Source organism: Aquarana catesbeiana, linkage group LG03 (assembly GCF_042186555.1).
Source record: "Aquarana catesbeiana isolate 2022-GZ linkage group LG03, ASM4218655v1, whole genome shotgun sequence".
NCBI classification, from domain to species: domain Eukaryota; kingdom Metazoa; phylum Chordata; class Amphibia; order Anura; family Ranidae; genus Aquarana; species Aquarana catesbeiana.
Genome location: NC_133326.1, coordinates 61637447 through 61655592, shown reverse-complemented (window position 1 = coordinate 61655592; position 18146 = coordinate 61637447). Strand labels below are relative to the sequence as shown.

The window sequence follows — 18146 nt, the reverse complement described above, 5'->3', positions numbered from 1 at the left end:
TCCATGCGGAAGGATTGAATCCTTAGGAATCGGTTCAGATCCCTTAAGTCCAAAATGGGCCTGACATCCCCATTTGGCTTTTGGACCGTAAAAAGGTTGGAATAGAAGCCCAATCCCTGGTCCTTTGCGGGAACTATCATAATGACCTCCTGCGACAAAAGTCGCTCTAACGCTAGAAGGAGCGACTGCTTCTTCTCTGGGTCTCTGGGAACATTTGATCTGAGGAACCGAGGAGAAGGGAATTCCTGAAACTCCAGCTTGTACCCTAAGGTTAGCGTGGAGACTACCCATCTGTCCTGGAAGTCCTCGTGCCAGAGCTCTGAGAACTGTCGCAGTCTTCCCCCCACTCGAGTGAGCGGGGGCGCCCCCTCATGCAGAGGTCTTAGTGTTTTGCCTAGTAGGCTTCTTTCCCCAGGACTTCTTTTGTCCCTGGGGTTGACTCTTGTCTCTGGACCCCGATGGAGGCGGCCGTCGAGACTGCCTGGAGGCTGAAGCCCCCGGCGCTGGGGAAAGAGTCCGTTTGAAAGAGGGACGCTTACTCTTCTTCTTGACAGGTAAGAGAGTGCTTTTCCCACAAGAGATTCTCTTGATATAGTTATCCAAGTCCTCTCCAAACAACCTTGCACCACGAAATGGAAACCCAGCCAGTAGCTTCTTACATGGTGCTTCGGCTGACCAATTTTTCCAACCATAGGATTCTACGTATATGCACCAACCCCAGTGAAAGACGGGAGGTTTGCACGATAGAATCTCTAATGGCGTCAACCACAAAGCATAAGGCCGCTGGAAGGTTAGCAAACCCCTGGGCCTGCTGTTCAGGTAATACTTTGATGACCTGCTTAACATGGTCTCTTAAGTATTGACAGACTCCAATCGCTGCTACTGCAGGTTGGGCCACTGATCCTGCTAAGGAGAAAACATCCTTCAATAGGGATTCCATCCTTTTATCTACAGGATCCCTGAGCATCTGAGCATTGTCTACAGGACAAGTCAGGCTATTATTTACGGAGGAAATGGCGGCATCAATAGCCGGTATTCCCCACATTTTAATAAACTTTTCTTCCATCGGATAAAGTGTTGAAAACTTTCTCGGCGGAAAAAAACGTTTGTCTGGGTGATCCCACTCAGAATAAATAAGCTTTTCAAGTAAAGTATGAACAGGAAAAGCATGTGCTGCTTGGAAAGGTTTCAGTGACCCCAAAGCAGAAGAGGATTCTTTAGCAGTTTCAGGTATGGGCAACTTAAATGTGGAGCAGACCAATCCAGTGAGGATCTGCACTAAGACTTTCTCCTCTTGGGAAGTCGCAGAGGGTCCCTCTCCACCTGAATCCTCCGAAGAGGATCATCCATCCCATCCCGATCCTCTGAAAGGGATTCATCTCCTTTATCCCAGAGCTCCTCTGTCTGAGGGTCTTGGGGAACAGAGGAAAGCCTAGTGCGTTTTCTTCCACTGAGTGAAGACGTAATCACGGCCATTAATCTTTCCTCTAGACCATTAATGGTTGAGGAAAAAACCTCTTGTGTAATATATACAGGGGCTGAAGTGCCAGAAGCAGGTGTAGCCCCTGACCCCGATGGCCCTCCCTGGCTAGCCGTCCCTGGCCCATCTTTAGGGGGGGGAGGATGCTGCCGACAGGGGGCCCTCAGAACCTGAACGAGATCCCCTAGTGTCTCTGGTTCCTGGGGTGTTTGAACCTCTTCTACCCATAGTGCAAAGCAACAAGGTGTGAGGTATACAAATGAACACTGCCCGCTGAGCGATGTAGTCTGGCTAAAAGCCTTGCTACCCAATGCTCAGTCTGGTGTTACTTCAGTAAATGCTGCCTAGGAGAATGCCTGTGTCCCACCTTACATGCGACCGTCAGCTCTGTGTCTCTCAGAAGGCTGTGTGCACCTGTACAGAGTGCCTCTAATAGCCTGCAGCTGGCCTGAGTGGGAGTCTAAGCACCTGTGCTGACGTCCCGCCCCCTCCTCTACCGCCCCCCCCCCCCCCCCCTCGAGTTTTGAAAAAAACGAGCGCTTCCCGCGCTACCGACTCTCCTGTCATGCTTCCGGAGAAAGGCTGGGGATGGGGGGGGGGGGAGGGAGGGAGGCTGGTAACAAGATCTGCCTGAACGGCTATCTTGAGAGATGGTGGCCATTAGGCCGCAGAGCCCGGGTGGTATAACCACTTTCTAGACCCCTGTGGCCCCTCTCTAGCCTGGGGGGAACATTCAAACATGAGAAATCCCCCTTTCCACCTTACCCGTTTGCAGCCTGCTTGATACGCTGGGACATAAACAGCGATTACAACACCTGAGACAGAGTCAGCATGTGTAGGTTTGTGCTCTTGGCAGCCCCCGGTGGTCACAATAGGCATAGCATGCATTTACCTTAAAGGAGAAAAGCCACTAGAACTAAAAAATTCTGTGGAATCTCCTCTTACCTTATCCAGCCGCAGGGTGCTGTTTACACAGACCCAATCTTCACCTCTCACGGTGGGCTCCGTTTGAAAAAACCGTCAGAGACTGGGGCCCCCATCAGTAGGGGGATCCAACAGTTCTGGGACCGTAAAGCACCTCGCCAGAAATTAGGAAGTTTAAAGCCATTTTCTGATCTGCGGGGTCCAGCTCTCTAAAAAGAGAAGCATTACGGGTAAAACCTCGTTTCTTCGGACACGAGGCCCGGGTACCATTCAATTCGGCCATGAAAAGACACTTTGAATGGATCCGGTTCGCCTGGCTTGCCCCAGTATAGGATATCAGGATATTCCCTTTGGAGCTCATCACAGGACATCTTTACACGTCCATCACCTAAGACACTGGCGTAAAAACTGAGGTATCCCTGCAAGGGGGAGGGATTATATAGGGGGTTGAACTTCCTGATAGGGTGTGCCAGTGTCCAATCACCAGTGATACCTATATAACCCATCAGTAATTACTGTGGCTCTGTGTCCCGTGATGTTCGAGAAAGAAATAAGTATTTGACCCCTTCACAAAACATGACTGGTGGCAATCACAGAGGTCAGACGTTTCTTGTAGTTGGCCACCAGGATGGCACACATCTCAGGAGGGATTTTGTCCCACTGCTCTTTGCAGATCCTCTCCAAGTCATTAAGGTTTTGGGGCTGACGTTTTGTAATTCGAACCTTCAGCTCCCTCCACATATTTATTATGGAATTAAGGTCTGGAGACTGGCTAGGCCACCTCAGGTTTTTCTTAAACCACTCCTTTCTTGCCTTGGCTGTGTGTTTTGGGTCATTGTCATGCTGGAATACCCATTCATGACCCATTTTCAATGCCCTGGCTGAAGGAAAGAGGTTCTCACCCAACTTTTGACGGTACATGGGCCCATCCATCGTCCCTTTGATGCGGTAAAGTTTTCCTGTCCTCTTAGCAGAAAAACACCCCCAAAGCATAATGTTTCCACCTTCATGTTTGACGGTGGGGATGGTGTTCTTGGACTCATAGGCAGCATTCCTCCTCCAAACACGGTGAGTTGAGTGGATGCCAAAGAGCTTGATTTTGGTCTAATCTGACCACAACACTTTCACCCAGTTCTCCTCTGAACAATTCAGATGTTCATTAGAAAACTTCAGACGGGCCTGTACATGTGCTTTCTTGAGCAGGGGGACCTTGCGGGCGCTGCAGGATTTCAGTCCTTCATGGCGTATGTGTTACCAATTGTTTTATTGGTGACTATGATCCCAGCTGCCTTGAGATCATTGACAAGATTCTCCCATGTAGTTCTGGGCTGATTCCTCACCGTTCTCATGATCATTGAAACTCCACGAGGTGAGATCTTGCATGGAGCCCCAGACCGAGGGAGATTGACAGTTATTTTGTGTTTCTTCCATTTGCGAATAATCGCACCAACTGTTGTCACCCTTTCACCAAGCTGCTTGACGATGGACTTGTAGCCGATTCCAGCCTTGTGTAGGTTTACAATCTTGTCCCTGAAATCCTTGGACAGCTCTTTGGTCTTGGCCATGGTGGAGAGATTGGAATCTGATTGCTTGCTTCTGTGGACAGGTGCCCTTTATACGGCTAACAAGCAGAAATTAGGAGCACTCCCTTTAAGAGAGTTCTCCTAATCTCAGCTTGTTACCTGTATAGAAGACAACCGGGAGCCAGAAATCTTGCTGATTGATAGGGGATCAAATACTTATTTCACTCTTTAAAATGTAAATCAATTTATAACTTTTTTAAATGCATTTTTCTGGATATTTTTGTTGTTATTCTGTCTCTCACTGTTAAAATAAACCTACCATTAAAATTATAGACTGATCATTTTTTGTCAGTGGGCAAACGTACAAAATCAGCAGGGGATCAAATACTTTTTTCCCTCACTGTAAGTTTATATGTTTTTTGTGTGTATTTGAGCATTTACAAATGCAATGTATCTATCTACATGTCGATATACAGTATGTGAGACAGTATAAATGTAAGAACACTGACCACATTGGGCACGGCAATACTGAATAAGAGTATTACATATAATCTGCCTGCATAAATATATACACACACACACAATATGGGAAATCACTGCACATGCTCCATGATCAACATGAAAACAGAGAATATAGATAGGCACAGTGTGTGGGCAGTGACTGGGACTACGTTTACACAGGGACTGAAAGAAAGGAAAGGTAACACTGGAATGTGGGCACAATAACCCCTTTTATAAAAAGGGGGAGACCTAAGTATGTGGACACAGTTAAGCAAGCCATACATTATACAATTTTCTTCCTATTAACCACAGTTTGAAGGAAAGAAAATTGCTTAATCCCCCCTTAAACACAGTGTTGATGGGGGTTTCCCTCCCGCTGTACTACTGTATTCCGGCAGAGGAAGGTTTTCCAGCTGTCAGAATACAATGCTCACTGTTGGCAAATACAGCCTTCAGCAATCATCGCAAGATAAAAAAAATCAACAGGCTGGTTGTACTGAAGTTAATCAATAGATTGACTTCAGTACAAGCAGCCTGCCCATGGATGCATCAAAATTTGGACAGATCCTGTTGAACTGGCCAAATTTCGATCAGTCTATGGCCGGCCTTACTCTGGAGGTGCATTTGCCTGCCTAAATTAGTGGACAGCACTGAGCTGGATGATGTCTGTCAAATAAGAGAACCCCTTTAAAAGGACCACAAAGTAAAAAATGTTCTGCATTCTTCTAAGAATCTTACTTTCTGTGTGATATCTGCCCTCTTCTGATTCAGGCACATCTCCTTCGATCTCATATGTTGAAGGGTTTCTTTTGCTAACATGGATTTAATCCTCTCCAGTCTGGGTAGTGCTGAGGCCCAGGTGGCTTGTCCAAATCTCTTCCCATCTTGCTCCATTTGTTTCTGCATGGCTGCAATAACAGCAAAATACTAAGAATCAATTTACTTGCAGAGCACAAAATCCCCCCCCCCCCCCAAAAAAAAATTAAAAAAAATGATAAAAAGCAGAAATTACCCATTTCATTTTTAAATTAGTTAACTGCTTGTGAGACTGCACACAAAATACATGATGAGATCTCTGCGTTGAAGTCAATGGCGCTAGAGCTGTGAAAAATGTCAAGAACAGTGACTATGGTACCCATTCAGATACCGATGTCCTCATGCCATGTGTTAATGAGTGTTTTTCACATTATTTTGTGCATTGCATTAAGGCAGCCCATTCAAATGAATGGGCAGGCAATGCACCAAAATGTCCAAATGAAAGTATATGCACCATTTTTGGCAATGCAGTGCGCCACAATGATGGTAGTGCCTTACCGTGCGCTGCAGCAATGTTGCCTTTTTGGGATGGGGGCATTCAGAATGGATGCCACTGAAATGTGTTAACGCATGTAATGTGTGTTTCTTAGATGCGCTTGGGACTGTGACACACTGCACTGCAAAGGTGTGCATGAGCACAGATGGGATTCTAAAAACAATGGCACACTGTAGAAAGTACAACTCCACAACATCTCCCCACCTCCGACAAACTTGCATCATATATAAACCTAAGCTTACCCAGGTTATTCAATGAAGTTGCTGGTGATCATGGTACCTGCGTGATTTTCAGCTGAAGAGGTAACATTGTAGACAGCTACAGCAGATACAAATCACCAGAGTGAGAGATATATAGCTGCTACAAAGCTGCTAGTGTGAACAAGCCCAAAGGCTCCATTCACACCCCGGCGACAGGCCCGAAGGCTCCATTCACACCCCGGCGACAGGACCGAAGGCTCCATTCACAACCTGGTGACAAGACCGAAGGCTCCATTCACACCCCGGCGACAGGACCGAAGGCTCCATTCACACCCCGGCGACAAGACCGAAGGCTCCATTCACACCCTGGCGACAAGACCGAAGGCTCCATTCACACCCCGGCGACAGGCCCGAAGGCTCCATTCACACCCCGGCGACAGGACCGAAGGCTCCATTCACAACCTGGTGACAAGACCGAAGGCTCCATTCACACCCCGGCGACAGGACCGAAGGCTCCATTCACACCCCGGCGACAAGACCGAAGGCTCCATTCACACCCTGGCGACAAGACCGAAGGCTCCATTCACACCCCGGCGACAGGCCCGAAGGCTCCATTCACACCACGGCGACAGGCCCGAAGGCTCCATTCACACCCCGGCGACAGGCCCGAAGGCTCCATTCACACCCCGGCGACAGGCCCGAAGGCTCCATTCACACCCCGGCGACAAGACCGAAGGCTCCATTCACACCCCGGCGACAGGCCCGAAGGCTCCATTCACACCCTGGCGACAGGCCCGAAGGCTCCATTCACACCCCGGCGACAGGACCGAAGGCTCCATTCACACCCCGGCGACAGGACCGAAGGCTCCATTCACACCCCGGCGACAAGACCGAAGGCTCCATTCACACCCCGGCGACAGGCCCGAAGGCTCCATTCACACCCCGGCGACAGGCCCGAAGGCCCCATTAACACCCCGCGACAGGCCGGAAGGCTCCATTCACACCCCGGCGACAGGCCCGAAGGCTCCATTCACACCCCAGCGACAGGCCCGAAGGCTCCATTCACACCCCGGCGACAAGACCGAAGGCTCCATTCACACCCCGGCGACAGGCCCGAAGGCTCCATTCACACCCTGGCGACAGGCCCGAAGGCCCCATTAACACCCCGCGACAGGCTGGAAGGCTCCATTCACACCCCGGCGACAGGACCGAAGGCTCCATTCACACCCCGGCGACAGGCCCGAAGGCTCCATTCACACCCCGGCGACAAGACCGAAGGCTCCATTCACACCCCGGCGACAGGACCGAAGGCTCCATTCACACCCCGGCGACAGGACCGAAGGCTCCATTCACACCCCGGCGACAGGCCCGAAGGCCCCATTCACACCTGGCACCCAAACACCATTCAGCCTCTTATTTTGCCACAACTGTCACACAGCAAAACATGCATGTAAAATTGTGCCTGGCTACTTTTGAGCGACAAATGCCCATAGGGCAGCCTATTATGCGCAGTGTTAATTTCGTTGACAACTAAAACAATTCAGATGACTAAAATAAGACTAAAACTAAAATGGCATTTTAGTCAAAAGACTAGGACTAAAACTAAATTAAAATTTGATGTTACAATTAATACTGCACTACCACATAGGAATAAGTAAGGGGCATCTAATAACCTACTAAAAGAAAGAAAATTAAGAAAAATGTTGGTAATATATTCAGGTGTATATATATATATATATATATATATATATATATATATATATATATATATATATATATATATATATATATATATATATATATATATATATATATATATAGTTGTGAATCCATGAAGGAATACATTTTATATTTACTGGCAGAAATATGAGAGTTTCTTAGGCCTCAAAAGAAAGCAGATGAACCATGACTATTGCAGTTATTGAACTGTTGCCCTTTTGGAGACCTTTAGAACAAAATAGACGTGCTCATGTTTTTCCAAGTTTTTCTACTACATCAAATATTAAAGACTTTTACAAGCATGTATTGTGAGGAAAACCTTGATGGAACAATGGCTGCTCTCGTCACAAAACAAGGAGATATTTACATGGTATTAGTGAATAAACGAAAACTACCCTTACAGCCATAGGAAACAAGGTTATACAGACTATTCTCACATAGAGATATGTGAGATATATTATAATTTTGGCATCTGCGGACCCAACAACTTTGGTATGAAGAAAATATATATGAAGGTGTGATTTTATAAGTAGAAGTGTTTTAAGAAACTAATTAGTATTAGGAAAAACATATAATTATGATTATAACTATATAAGACTGTAGCCTATGCTTAGATAAACGAATATTCATTGGAGATACCAGAATTATACAGGTATCCATATAGATAATCATTTTTTATGTAGTATTGATTAATATATATAACAATGTGTGTATTTCATAGATAGACCAGTTTTTATAGATATACATTTATAGAGATACATATATATAACCAAGTTATGTAATGGTGACTAATCAAACTTATACTGAGTGTATTTTACATTAGACTGATTACCAGAATATTTAAAAGGTATATACTCTTCTCAACATTATACACATTATAAAAATAGAATGTATTAACTTAAAAGGATAAACTCAAAACACATGTGAGACACCTGGTGGTTGAAGGTGATATTATTTGAACTCACTAAATTCCCGGGAAAGGTAAATAATTAAGTCTCTTTAACCTGTAGAAAATAAGCCACATCCTTTTGGGCAGAGCCATTATAATTTTTATGGTCTCATTATCTGAAATGGTATTTAGAGGCAAGTAAGTTGCCAGGAAAGGAGGAGAGAAGGAGGGAGAAAAAGATGGAGAGGAAGTGAGCTCAGAAGGAAGCTCAGGGATCCATCCTGAGGGGGGACACTGGGAGACACACACACTCCCAGACTGACACTCATGCACCATGCATGAATACATATCTTTACATTCATGAAGATTCCTCAACACCTTATACTTAGAACTCGGAGGTCACAAGACGTAAATCCTCTTTCAGAGTATCCATTTTGAAACTACGGCAGCCATCTTAACTCTGGTAGCCAGCCAATAGGAACAGTAGCCATACTGGAATGGGTAATTATGTCATGATTTTATCTTGTATGTTCTCTCAAATATTGATATGTTCTCTCAAATATTGATGTACTGAATATTATACAATTGATAATTATTCTCTCGAAACAATAACCGCCTTGTAGATTTTTCTCTAAAGATTCAAATTTTTCATTATATTTTTCTTTTTGCATAGTTGCCACATTTATTGACAAAACAAACGTCTAATTTATTTCACATTTTTAACCACTTACTTACCTGCAGTATAGTAACGTTTGTACCTGTGAAATACAGACGTTCTGTTTAATTGTCAAGTTCACAGGGTTATTGATTCTACCAAGAAGTTGTCATGGTGGTATTATGTCAAAGGGACGGTACGCCCATTTTTGCAAGTGTTTTTATTGATTTTCAAGACGTTCATGTAACGCAATCGGTATCTTAATTTCATGTGATTATTTGTGTTTGTCAACCAATAAATGACTATTTCATATGCTCACACGTCTCCGTGAATAAGTTTCACATGCACAGACTGTGTCATATAGATTGATTTTGTATCTTAAAAATATCCTCGTTAAAAAATACTCAATAATAATTATTGTGCGGGAAACCTGTCCTTAAAAAGGCACAACTTATTTATATATATATATATATATAATGTTTGGCAATTTTAGAGAAATGCTTAAATAATGCATCACAATTTAACTAAACCCATTAGATTTTACTCAACTAAAATACGACTAAAACTAAAATACTAAAACATTTTAGTCAAAAGACTAGGACTCAAACTAAATCGAAATTTGACGTAAAAATCAACAATGATTATGTGCAACACGTGGAATCACATTAGAATGACCCAAAGTCGTGCACGGGAACATGAGTTCATGCTACACGCAATGTGATCGCGGCCTAAAGGTGAAGTCTGGTTCCACCCCATTCTGCCTCCCAAGCCCCCTTGATGTGGTATGCAGCTTCAGGGACTGATGGGGAAGCGGGAGGAAAAAAAAAAAAAAAAAGATTGCAATTTGCTTATAGCTTCAGATGTCTTTATCAGGAGCCACTGATCTTTTGACATACAACGAAGGCAACAGCTGCTTAACCGCTTCCCTACCGACCACAGCATATATACGTGAGGGTAGGGAATCTGTTATCCGGGATCATGGGTGAGGTTACAACCATGATCCCAGCAACAATTTTTAGGGCTGGCGGAAGGGGGTCCCGCCCACCTCCGCCTTTACCGTCTCTCCCAAGTGATCTGGAAGCCCAGTAACGATGTGGCCGGCAGCACTCAGCTCCTGCCTCTCAGCGAGATTAACTGAAGCTGTTCCTCCCACTGTGTGACGTCAGAATCTGGAAGCAACACCAGTGAAGCAGCCGATCAGACCGGCTGCATTGGAGCCCAATGACAGGTACTCTCCATAAAGAGTACCTGTCATAGCTATCAAAAAGGGATGTTTCCATTCCTTTTGACAGCAATAAAAGTGATCAAATTTTTATTCTTTTATAGAAACACAGTAAAAATAATAAAAAAATGAAACAATTTTTTAAAGCTCCCCCGTCGCCCGTGCTTACACACAGTGGGAGAGGAGCAAGTGTGTGTAGCGGCAGCGGTGGGAGAGGAGCAAGTGTGTGTAGCGGCAGCGGTGGGAGAGGAGCAAGTGTGTGTAGCGGCAGCGGTGGGAGAGGAGCAAGTGTGTGTAGCGGCAGCGGTGGGAGAGGAGCAAGTGTGTGTAGCGGCAGCGGTGGGAGAGGAGCAAGTGTGTGTAGCGGCAGCGGTGGGAGAGGAGCAAGTGTGTGTAGCGGCAGCGGTGGGAGAGGAGCAAGTGTGTGTAGCGGCAGCGGTGGGAGAGGAGCAAGTGTGTGTAGCGGCAGCGGTGGGAGAGGAGCAAGTGTGTGTAGCGGCAGCGGTGGGAGAGGAGCAAGTGTGTGTAGCGGCAGCGGTGGGAGAGGAGCAAGTGTGTGTAGCGGCAGCGGTGGGAGAGGAGCAAGTGTGTGTAGCGGCAGCGGTGGGAGAGGAGCAAGTGTGTGTAGCGGCAGCGGTGGGAGAGGAGCAAGTGTGTGTAGCGGCAGCGGTGGGAGAGGAGCAAGTGTGTGTAGCGGCAGCGGTGGGAGAGGAGCAAGTGTGTGTAGCGGCAGCGGTGGGAGAGGAGCAAGTGTGTGTAGCGGCAGCGGTGGGAGAGGAGCAAGTGTGTGTAGCGGCAGCGGTGGGAGAGGAGCAAGTGTGTGTAGCGGCAGCGGTGGGAGAGGAGCAAGTGTGTGTAGCGGCAGCGGTGGGAGAGGAGCAAGTGTGTGTAGCGGCAGCGGTGGGAGAGGAGCAAGTGTGTGTAGCGGCAGCGGTGGGAGAGGAGCAAGTGTGTGTAGCGGCAGCGGTGGGAGAGGAGCAAGTGTGTGTAGCGGCAGCGGTGGGAGAGGAGCAAGTGTGTGTAGCGGCAGCGGTGGGAGAGGAGCAAGTGTGTGTAGCGGCAGCGGTGGGAGAGGAGCAAGTGTGTGTAGCGGCAGTGGTGGGAGAGGAGCAAGTGTGTGTAGCGGCAGTGGTGGGAGAGGAGCAAGTGTGTGTAGCGGCAGTGGTGGGAGAGGAGCAAGTGTGTGTAGCGGCAGTGGTGGGAGAGGAGCAAGTGTGTGTAGCGGCAGTGGTGGGAGAGGAGCAAGTGTGTGTGGCGGCAGTGGTGGGAGAGGAGCAAGTGTGTGTGGCGGCAGTGGTGGGAGAGGAGCAAGTGTGTGTAGCGGCAGTGGTGGGAGAGGAGCAAGTGTGTGTAGCGGCAGTGGTGGGAGAGGAGCAGTGTATGTAGCGGCAGCAGCGGCTGGTGCGGGAGAGGAGCAGTGTATGTAGCGGCAGCAGCGGCTGGTGCGGGAGAGGAGCAGTGTATGTAGCGGCAGTGGTAGGAGAGGAGCAGTGTATGTAGCGGCAGTGGTGGGAGAGGAGCAGTGTGTGTAGCGGCAGTGGTGGGAGAGGAGCAGTGTATGTAGCGGCAGTGGTGGGAGAGGAGCAGTGTATGTAGCGGCAGTGGTGGGAGAGGAGCAGTGTATGTAGCGGCAGTGGTGGGAGAGGAGCAGTGTATGTAGCGGCGGTGGTGGGAGAGAAGCAGTGTAAGTAGTGGCGGTGGTGGGAGAGAAGCAGTGTAAGTAGCGGCAGCAGCGGCTGGTGCGGGAGAGGAGCAGTGTATTGTATGCATCGGCGGCAGCAGCGGCTGGTGCGAGAGAGGAGCAGTGTATGTAGTGGCAGCAGCGGCTGGTACGGGAGAGCAGTGTATGTAGCGGCAGTGATGGGAGAGGAGCAGTGTATGTAGCGGCAGCGGTGGCTGGTGCGGGAGAGAAGTTCACTGTATGTAGTGGCGCATGGTGCTGAGGGTGGCAGAGAAGTTTGTGTGTCTAACTGCTCCACGAAGACACCTGCCCATACTACAAGTGGCCGCCATCACACATTGCTCAGTACTGCATAAAAAACACTTTCACTTATAAATACAGCATATTTTCAAATATTAAGCCCTAATTCTAATTAACAATATACTTTACTGCTACAGTTTTGTTTTTTTACATTTTGACTGAAGTTTCTCTTTAAAGTGGTTGTAAACCCTACAGGTAAGCCTACATTAAGGCTTACCTGTAGGTGCAAGAAATATCTCCCAAACCTAAATGGTTTAAGAGATATTTGCAGAAATAGCGGCACCGATGTCTACATCGGGCACAGGCGCACTGAGCGTGCCATTTCTAACGGCGATCATACCATTAGTGGCGGCACTAGCGCGCATGCACGGGAGGGACATCATCGCAGCTCCGGCCAGTCACAGCACCGGAGCCGCGATACCTGGAAGTCACTCTGGGACAGATGGAGGCGTTGGAGGAGGCAAACGAGGGCCAATGCGGGGGCTTCGATCTCAGGTAAGTAATTCATGCCTTTGTCTTGCAGGGTGTATTTTTTTTTTTCAGAGGCTTTACTTCCTCTTTAAGGCATTTAAAATGACTTTCATTGCTGACCTTCTGATAATGCTAGTTGTTTGTCTCTCTGGCTTCAGTTGATTGAAGACATGGGCATGCAACTCAAAATTTCCAAATTCAAAAATTATAATCTGCATTCTTTTTGTTGGTTAGGCTCGGTTCACATAGGGGCGACTTGTCAGGCGACCTAGTCGCCTGACAAGTCGCCTCCCGTTCTGTGCTACGGAACCGTTCTAATAGGAGCGACGCAAGTCGCTCCGACTTAGAAAAAGGTTCCTGTACTACTTTGGGGGCGACTTGGGGCGACTTGCATAGACTTCTATACAGAAGTCGTTTTGCAAGTCGCCTCAGAAGTCGTTTGCAGGTCGCCTCGCTGAGGCGACCTGCAAGTCGTGCCGCCCCTGTGTGAACCGGCACTAAGTGACTTGGGAAGTATTAGAGCAGTGAATGGACATAACAGCCAGGGAACTAGCATTTTCAGAATAGGACATCAGCAATGACAGCTGCCATGCTTTCTTACTGCAGATTTCCTTAAAGTGGTTTTAAAGCTTCTATGCTAAAGGACTCCCCCAGCCCCTGCTTCAGACATGCCTCTTGTGATGAACACAACATTGAGGAAACATGGCAGTGCCCATATTCTGTCATCTACATCTCTTTAAACACTGTAAAAGCCTAAAGGGGTGAGGAGCGCCTGTTTCTATAAATGAGAGATACAAGTTTTCTTTTCTGAGTGTTTTACATTATATTGCAGATGGAGTCCTCTCATACTAGTATGTAGACTTCTCCTGGGCACAGTTAAAGCGCATCTATAGTCAAAATGTAAACTCATATTAATTTCCACATTGTATTCCAATTATTTCTAGCCTGCTATTATTCTGCAGCAGTGATCTCCAAACTGCGGCCCTTTGTTTGCCTTTATCCGGTCCTTGGGGCACTGTTCCACCCACTGATGCAAGATATTCTTCCTCCCACTGTCACCAATGGGGTACTATTCTTCCTACTGACGCCAATCATGGAGTACTATTCCTCCTACTGTCACCGATGATGGGGTACTATTCCTCCCACTGTCACCGATGATGGAGTACTATTCCTCCCACTGTCACCGATGATGGAGTACTATTCCTCCTACTGTCACAGATGATGGGGTACTATTCCTCCCACTGACACCAATGATGGGGTACTATTCCTCCCACTGTCACCGATGATGGAGTACTATTCCTCCCACTGTCACCGATGATGGAGTACTATTCCTCCCACTGACACCAATGATGGAGTACTATTCCTCCCACTGACACCAATGATGGAGTACTATTCCTCCCACTGACACCAATGATGGAGTACTATTCCTCCCACTGACACCAATGATGGAGTACTATTCCTCCCACTGACACCAATGATGGGGTACTATTCCTCACACTGACACCAATGATGGAGTACTATTCCTCCCACTGTCACCAATGATAGTGTACTATTCCTCCCACTGACACCAACATCTGCCCCCTAAATTTTGAAGGACAGTAAACTGGCACTTTGTTTATAAAGTTTGGAGACCCCTGTTCTGGAGGATCTTGAAGTTTGTTAAAGTACTTTGTGAAGAAGAGCACACATTTACTTCGTTGAATTCTGTGACACATTCACTATGACCTGCTTAGGCACTGCTGTGTCACACTTTTCACAGAGCCCGCCTTCTGAACTGCAGAGGTGGGGGGGAGGAGGAGGAGTTTCAGGAGGTGGAGTCAGCACAGGAATCACTGTTTAAAGGCAGTATTGTACCATGGGATATGTAGTCTTCAGATACTGAAAGTAAACAGCGGAGGGGAAGCTGCAAAGCATGGTGGGAATCCAGGAAGTTGTGGAAAGACACAGCAGACAGGCAGAACTCACAACATGAAATTAGATTTTTCGAGTAAGCTTATATTGGATTGTTAATACCATATTTATCGGCGTATGACGCGCAAACAGCAATTTTGTTGTTGCAAACAGCATGCAACACTGGGCAAGGCTGCAATGGGCAAGGCTGCATATGACAATGGGCACAGCTGCAAATGGACACTGTTCATTCTGCAATGATAGACAAGGCTGCAGATGAACACTGATGAGGCTGCATTGATGGGCATTTAAATGTAGGTTTTTTTACTTAAACTTCCCTCCTAAAAGTTTTTTTCCTTAAAATGCCCTCCTAAACTTGGGGTGTGTGTTATACGCCGGCGCGTATTATACGCCGATAAATACGGTAATAACTATTGTTTGTATTGTTATTACAATGCTGATGTTATAAAATTAAAGTGTATGCTGTGACCATAGACCTGCTTTAATAATCATATACCATCATACCAGCCAGGGCTTTGGAGGTCTCCTTGAAATAATTCACTGTCACACTCTGGATGGATCGCACGGCCTCTTCTGCTCTCGCACTCCACTGCTCAGCCTCCTTCTTCAATGCCTCAATACGTTTTGGGCCTAAATCATCCATTTCAATTGATTTCTGTTTACAGAAAAATAAATTATTAGTTGAAGGAGCAATTAAAATGTGTTTAACCACCTAAAGACCTACTACTGATATACTGCAGCAGGGTGGCTCTATTGTGCGAAATGATGTACCAGAATGTAATTTCCTGCAATAGACAGCGGGGGCATGTGCACGCGCTGATTGGCCAGAGGGGGAGCCAATCAGCAGGTCCGGTGGACACAAAGTCCGCCGGTAACCGGCAATCGCTCCCCAGAGAGGCAGAACCGCGATCTGCCTGTGTAAACAAGGCAGATCGCCATTCTGACAGGGGAGAACACAATGATCTTGTGTTCCTACTAAGCAGGTATATGGATCTCTACTGAACCGGACAAGATCGGATTCATCTATGGCCGGCTTTAGCCCACCATTAGATGTTCTATTATTCACTGTTGAACAATTGAACAGAATCTCTATGGTAAGCATCTGAATTAGATAAGAAAGCTAAGCAAAATGTATCCTTCCAAACTCAGGAAATACAATTTACATTTTCCAATTTATGGAAAATATGCTTTCTAATATTTACTTTAGAGGGAGACTGAGTATTACTAAACCCAGGACCCTGCATTCACTATATCTGGTCTCCCACAGTACACAGAACATGGAAATGCAGTCATTTTAGTAAATATAAACTGCTAAATACCTTTTCTCATCAGCAGTATATATCAGTCTTGTGACTTCTATGAGTATCTGGTTAAAGCTTGTAGGAGGAGTTTTCATTCTGCTCTGACTGTCCTATGAGGCTGCATGACTCCTGACCCTTTGTCTGGACAGAGCTGGTTGGTCCTGTGCTGATCACATGCACCCTCCCAAGGAAAAAAAAAAATTCTCTAGCAATACACACCGAACTGAGCATGTGCAGAGTGCCCCCAGGGCTCTGTTCTATCAGATATATTGGGGACAAGGGAAGGATCAGAGGGGACAGGATCGAACACGCCTTTTTATACAATGTGAAGGATTAAGCCCTTTGGTTCCACAGTGAGTATAACGAGCATACTTTACTGGGGCTGCAACTAATGATTATTTTCATAATCCATTAGTTGGCCGATTGTTTCGATTAATCGGATAAAATCATAAAAGAAAAGTAATATGCCATTTTTTTAATATTTCTAATATGCACTGCAGTGTTACGATAGAATGAATAACCATTATTTTCAGACAGGACTGTAATATAATATTATAATGCATGGCAGAGTCCCTTGTCATATACAGGTATCCTGTTGTGTCTATGTCTATTCCTCCCTGGAACACCTATGATTGGGCACTATTCCACCCACCCCCCAGAACACCAATGATGGGGCACTATTCCACCCACCCCCCAGAACACCAATGATGGGGCACTATTCCACCCACCCCCTAGAACACCAATGATGGGGCACCCCCACCAAAATACTTAAAATCATGGGGCACTTGTCAAAGAAATTAATGTATTATACTACTACTGATGACGAGTATTCTGTATAGCCAGAGCCACAAGCTACCTTATTATGGCCCTAATGTAGATTAAGAGCTTCTCTACATTGTCAATGTAATTGCATCATTAATTTAAATATCTATGATAGGTTTCTCTACATTTGGCTAAATCAGAAAATCTTTATCATCCATGAACGTCAAGTCTTTTTATTGGTATTCCTGGCTGCAGCCACCAGACTGCTCTGCACTTCAGCTACTGCATTAAGCAGAATTCCACAGAAAACTACTAAACAGACTGCAGGTGACCTTTTTCGCCATCCAGCTCTGTCATCAGCACAGATTAGAAATAATGGTTCTCTATCAGCTCTCCTAATGAATTATAATGGTACTGGGCATGTTTGCCCGTTATCTCTCCTTCTTTATACTATTACCATGGAACATTTAGTAGAAGCCAGTCATATTAATCCCTCCATTCAGGGTATTAGAGTAGGAAGCAAAGAATATAAATTAGCTCTATATGCAGATGTTCTTCTCTATATTACCTGCCCCAGGGTTATTATTACATCGCTTCTCTTCAGTGTGCGTGCAGCTCGGCTCTCGTGGCCTCTCTCTGTGTATTCCCTCGAACCAGCAGTGGGTGGGGCTGAGAATAGCAGGGGGGAGCTGACGTCAGCGAGGAGGAGAGGTGCGGACGTGTCTGGTCACATACGGCGGCGGCGCGGCCGCCTTGTATACAGGATACACAGGATTCTAACGGACTTGCAGGGGGGAAGGTGCGGACCAACTAATCGATAATGAAAATTGTTGAAAAAGATTTATTATCGATAATATCGATTAATCGTTTCAGTCCTACTGCATATACAGACTGCAGGAGTTTCCAGCAATCATGTGGTTTTTCACACACCACATTGGGCTATACCTTAGATGAGCCATATTTGTTTATGATTCTATACAGTTGCAGCTCCCTATAAATATGTTTTTCTTTTTTTTTTTTTAATAGCTCTTCATGGGTATTTTTGCTTTTGCTATCTTAGATTGGTCATTATCACTATGTGGGAGAGGCCACGTTAATAAACCAGTGTATACAAGCTCGGTTTTAAGAAATCGCTCAATGAAGTAATTGTGATATAGTGCATAAGGCCCCTTTCACACAGGCTTTCCGATCAGGTCCGCCTGTCAGTTTTTCAGACGGGCTTGATCAGACGATCGATTCACCTCTATGGACCGGCGGATGTCAGCGGTGACATGTCCGCTGACCCCCCCTGCTAT

General features: G+C 46.3%; 1 protein-coding gene across 1 annotated transcript in view; it reads right to left on the bottom strand.

Annotated features, from left to right (window-relative positions):
• WHAMM (WASP homolog associated with actin, golgi membranes and microtubules) overlaps positions 1-18146 on the bottom strand; it is a 73156-nt gene that overhangs the window by 39573 nt on the left and 15437 nt on the right. The window contains exons 3-4 of the mRNA XM_073618605.1: positions 15293-15443; positions 5167-5336 (exon numbers count right to left, since the gene is read on the bottom strand). Of these exons, the coding sequence (XP_073474706.1) occupies positions 5167-5336; positions 15293-15443 (321 nt within the window). The remainder of the gene's footprint in view (positions 1-5166; positions 5337-15292; positions 15444-18146) is intronic.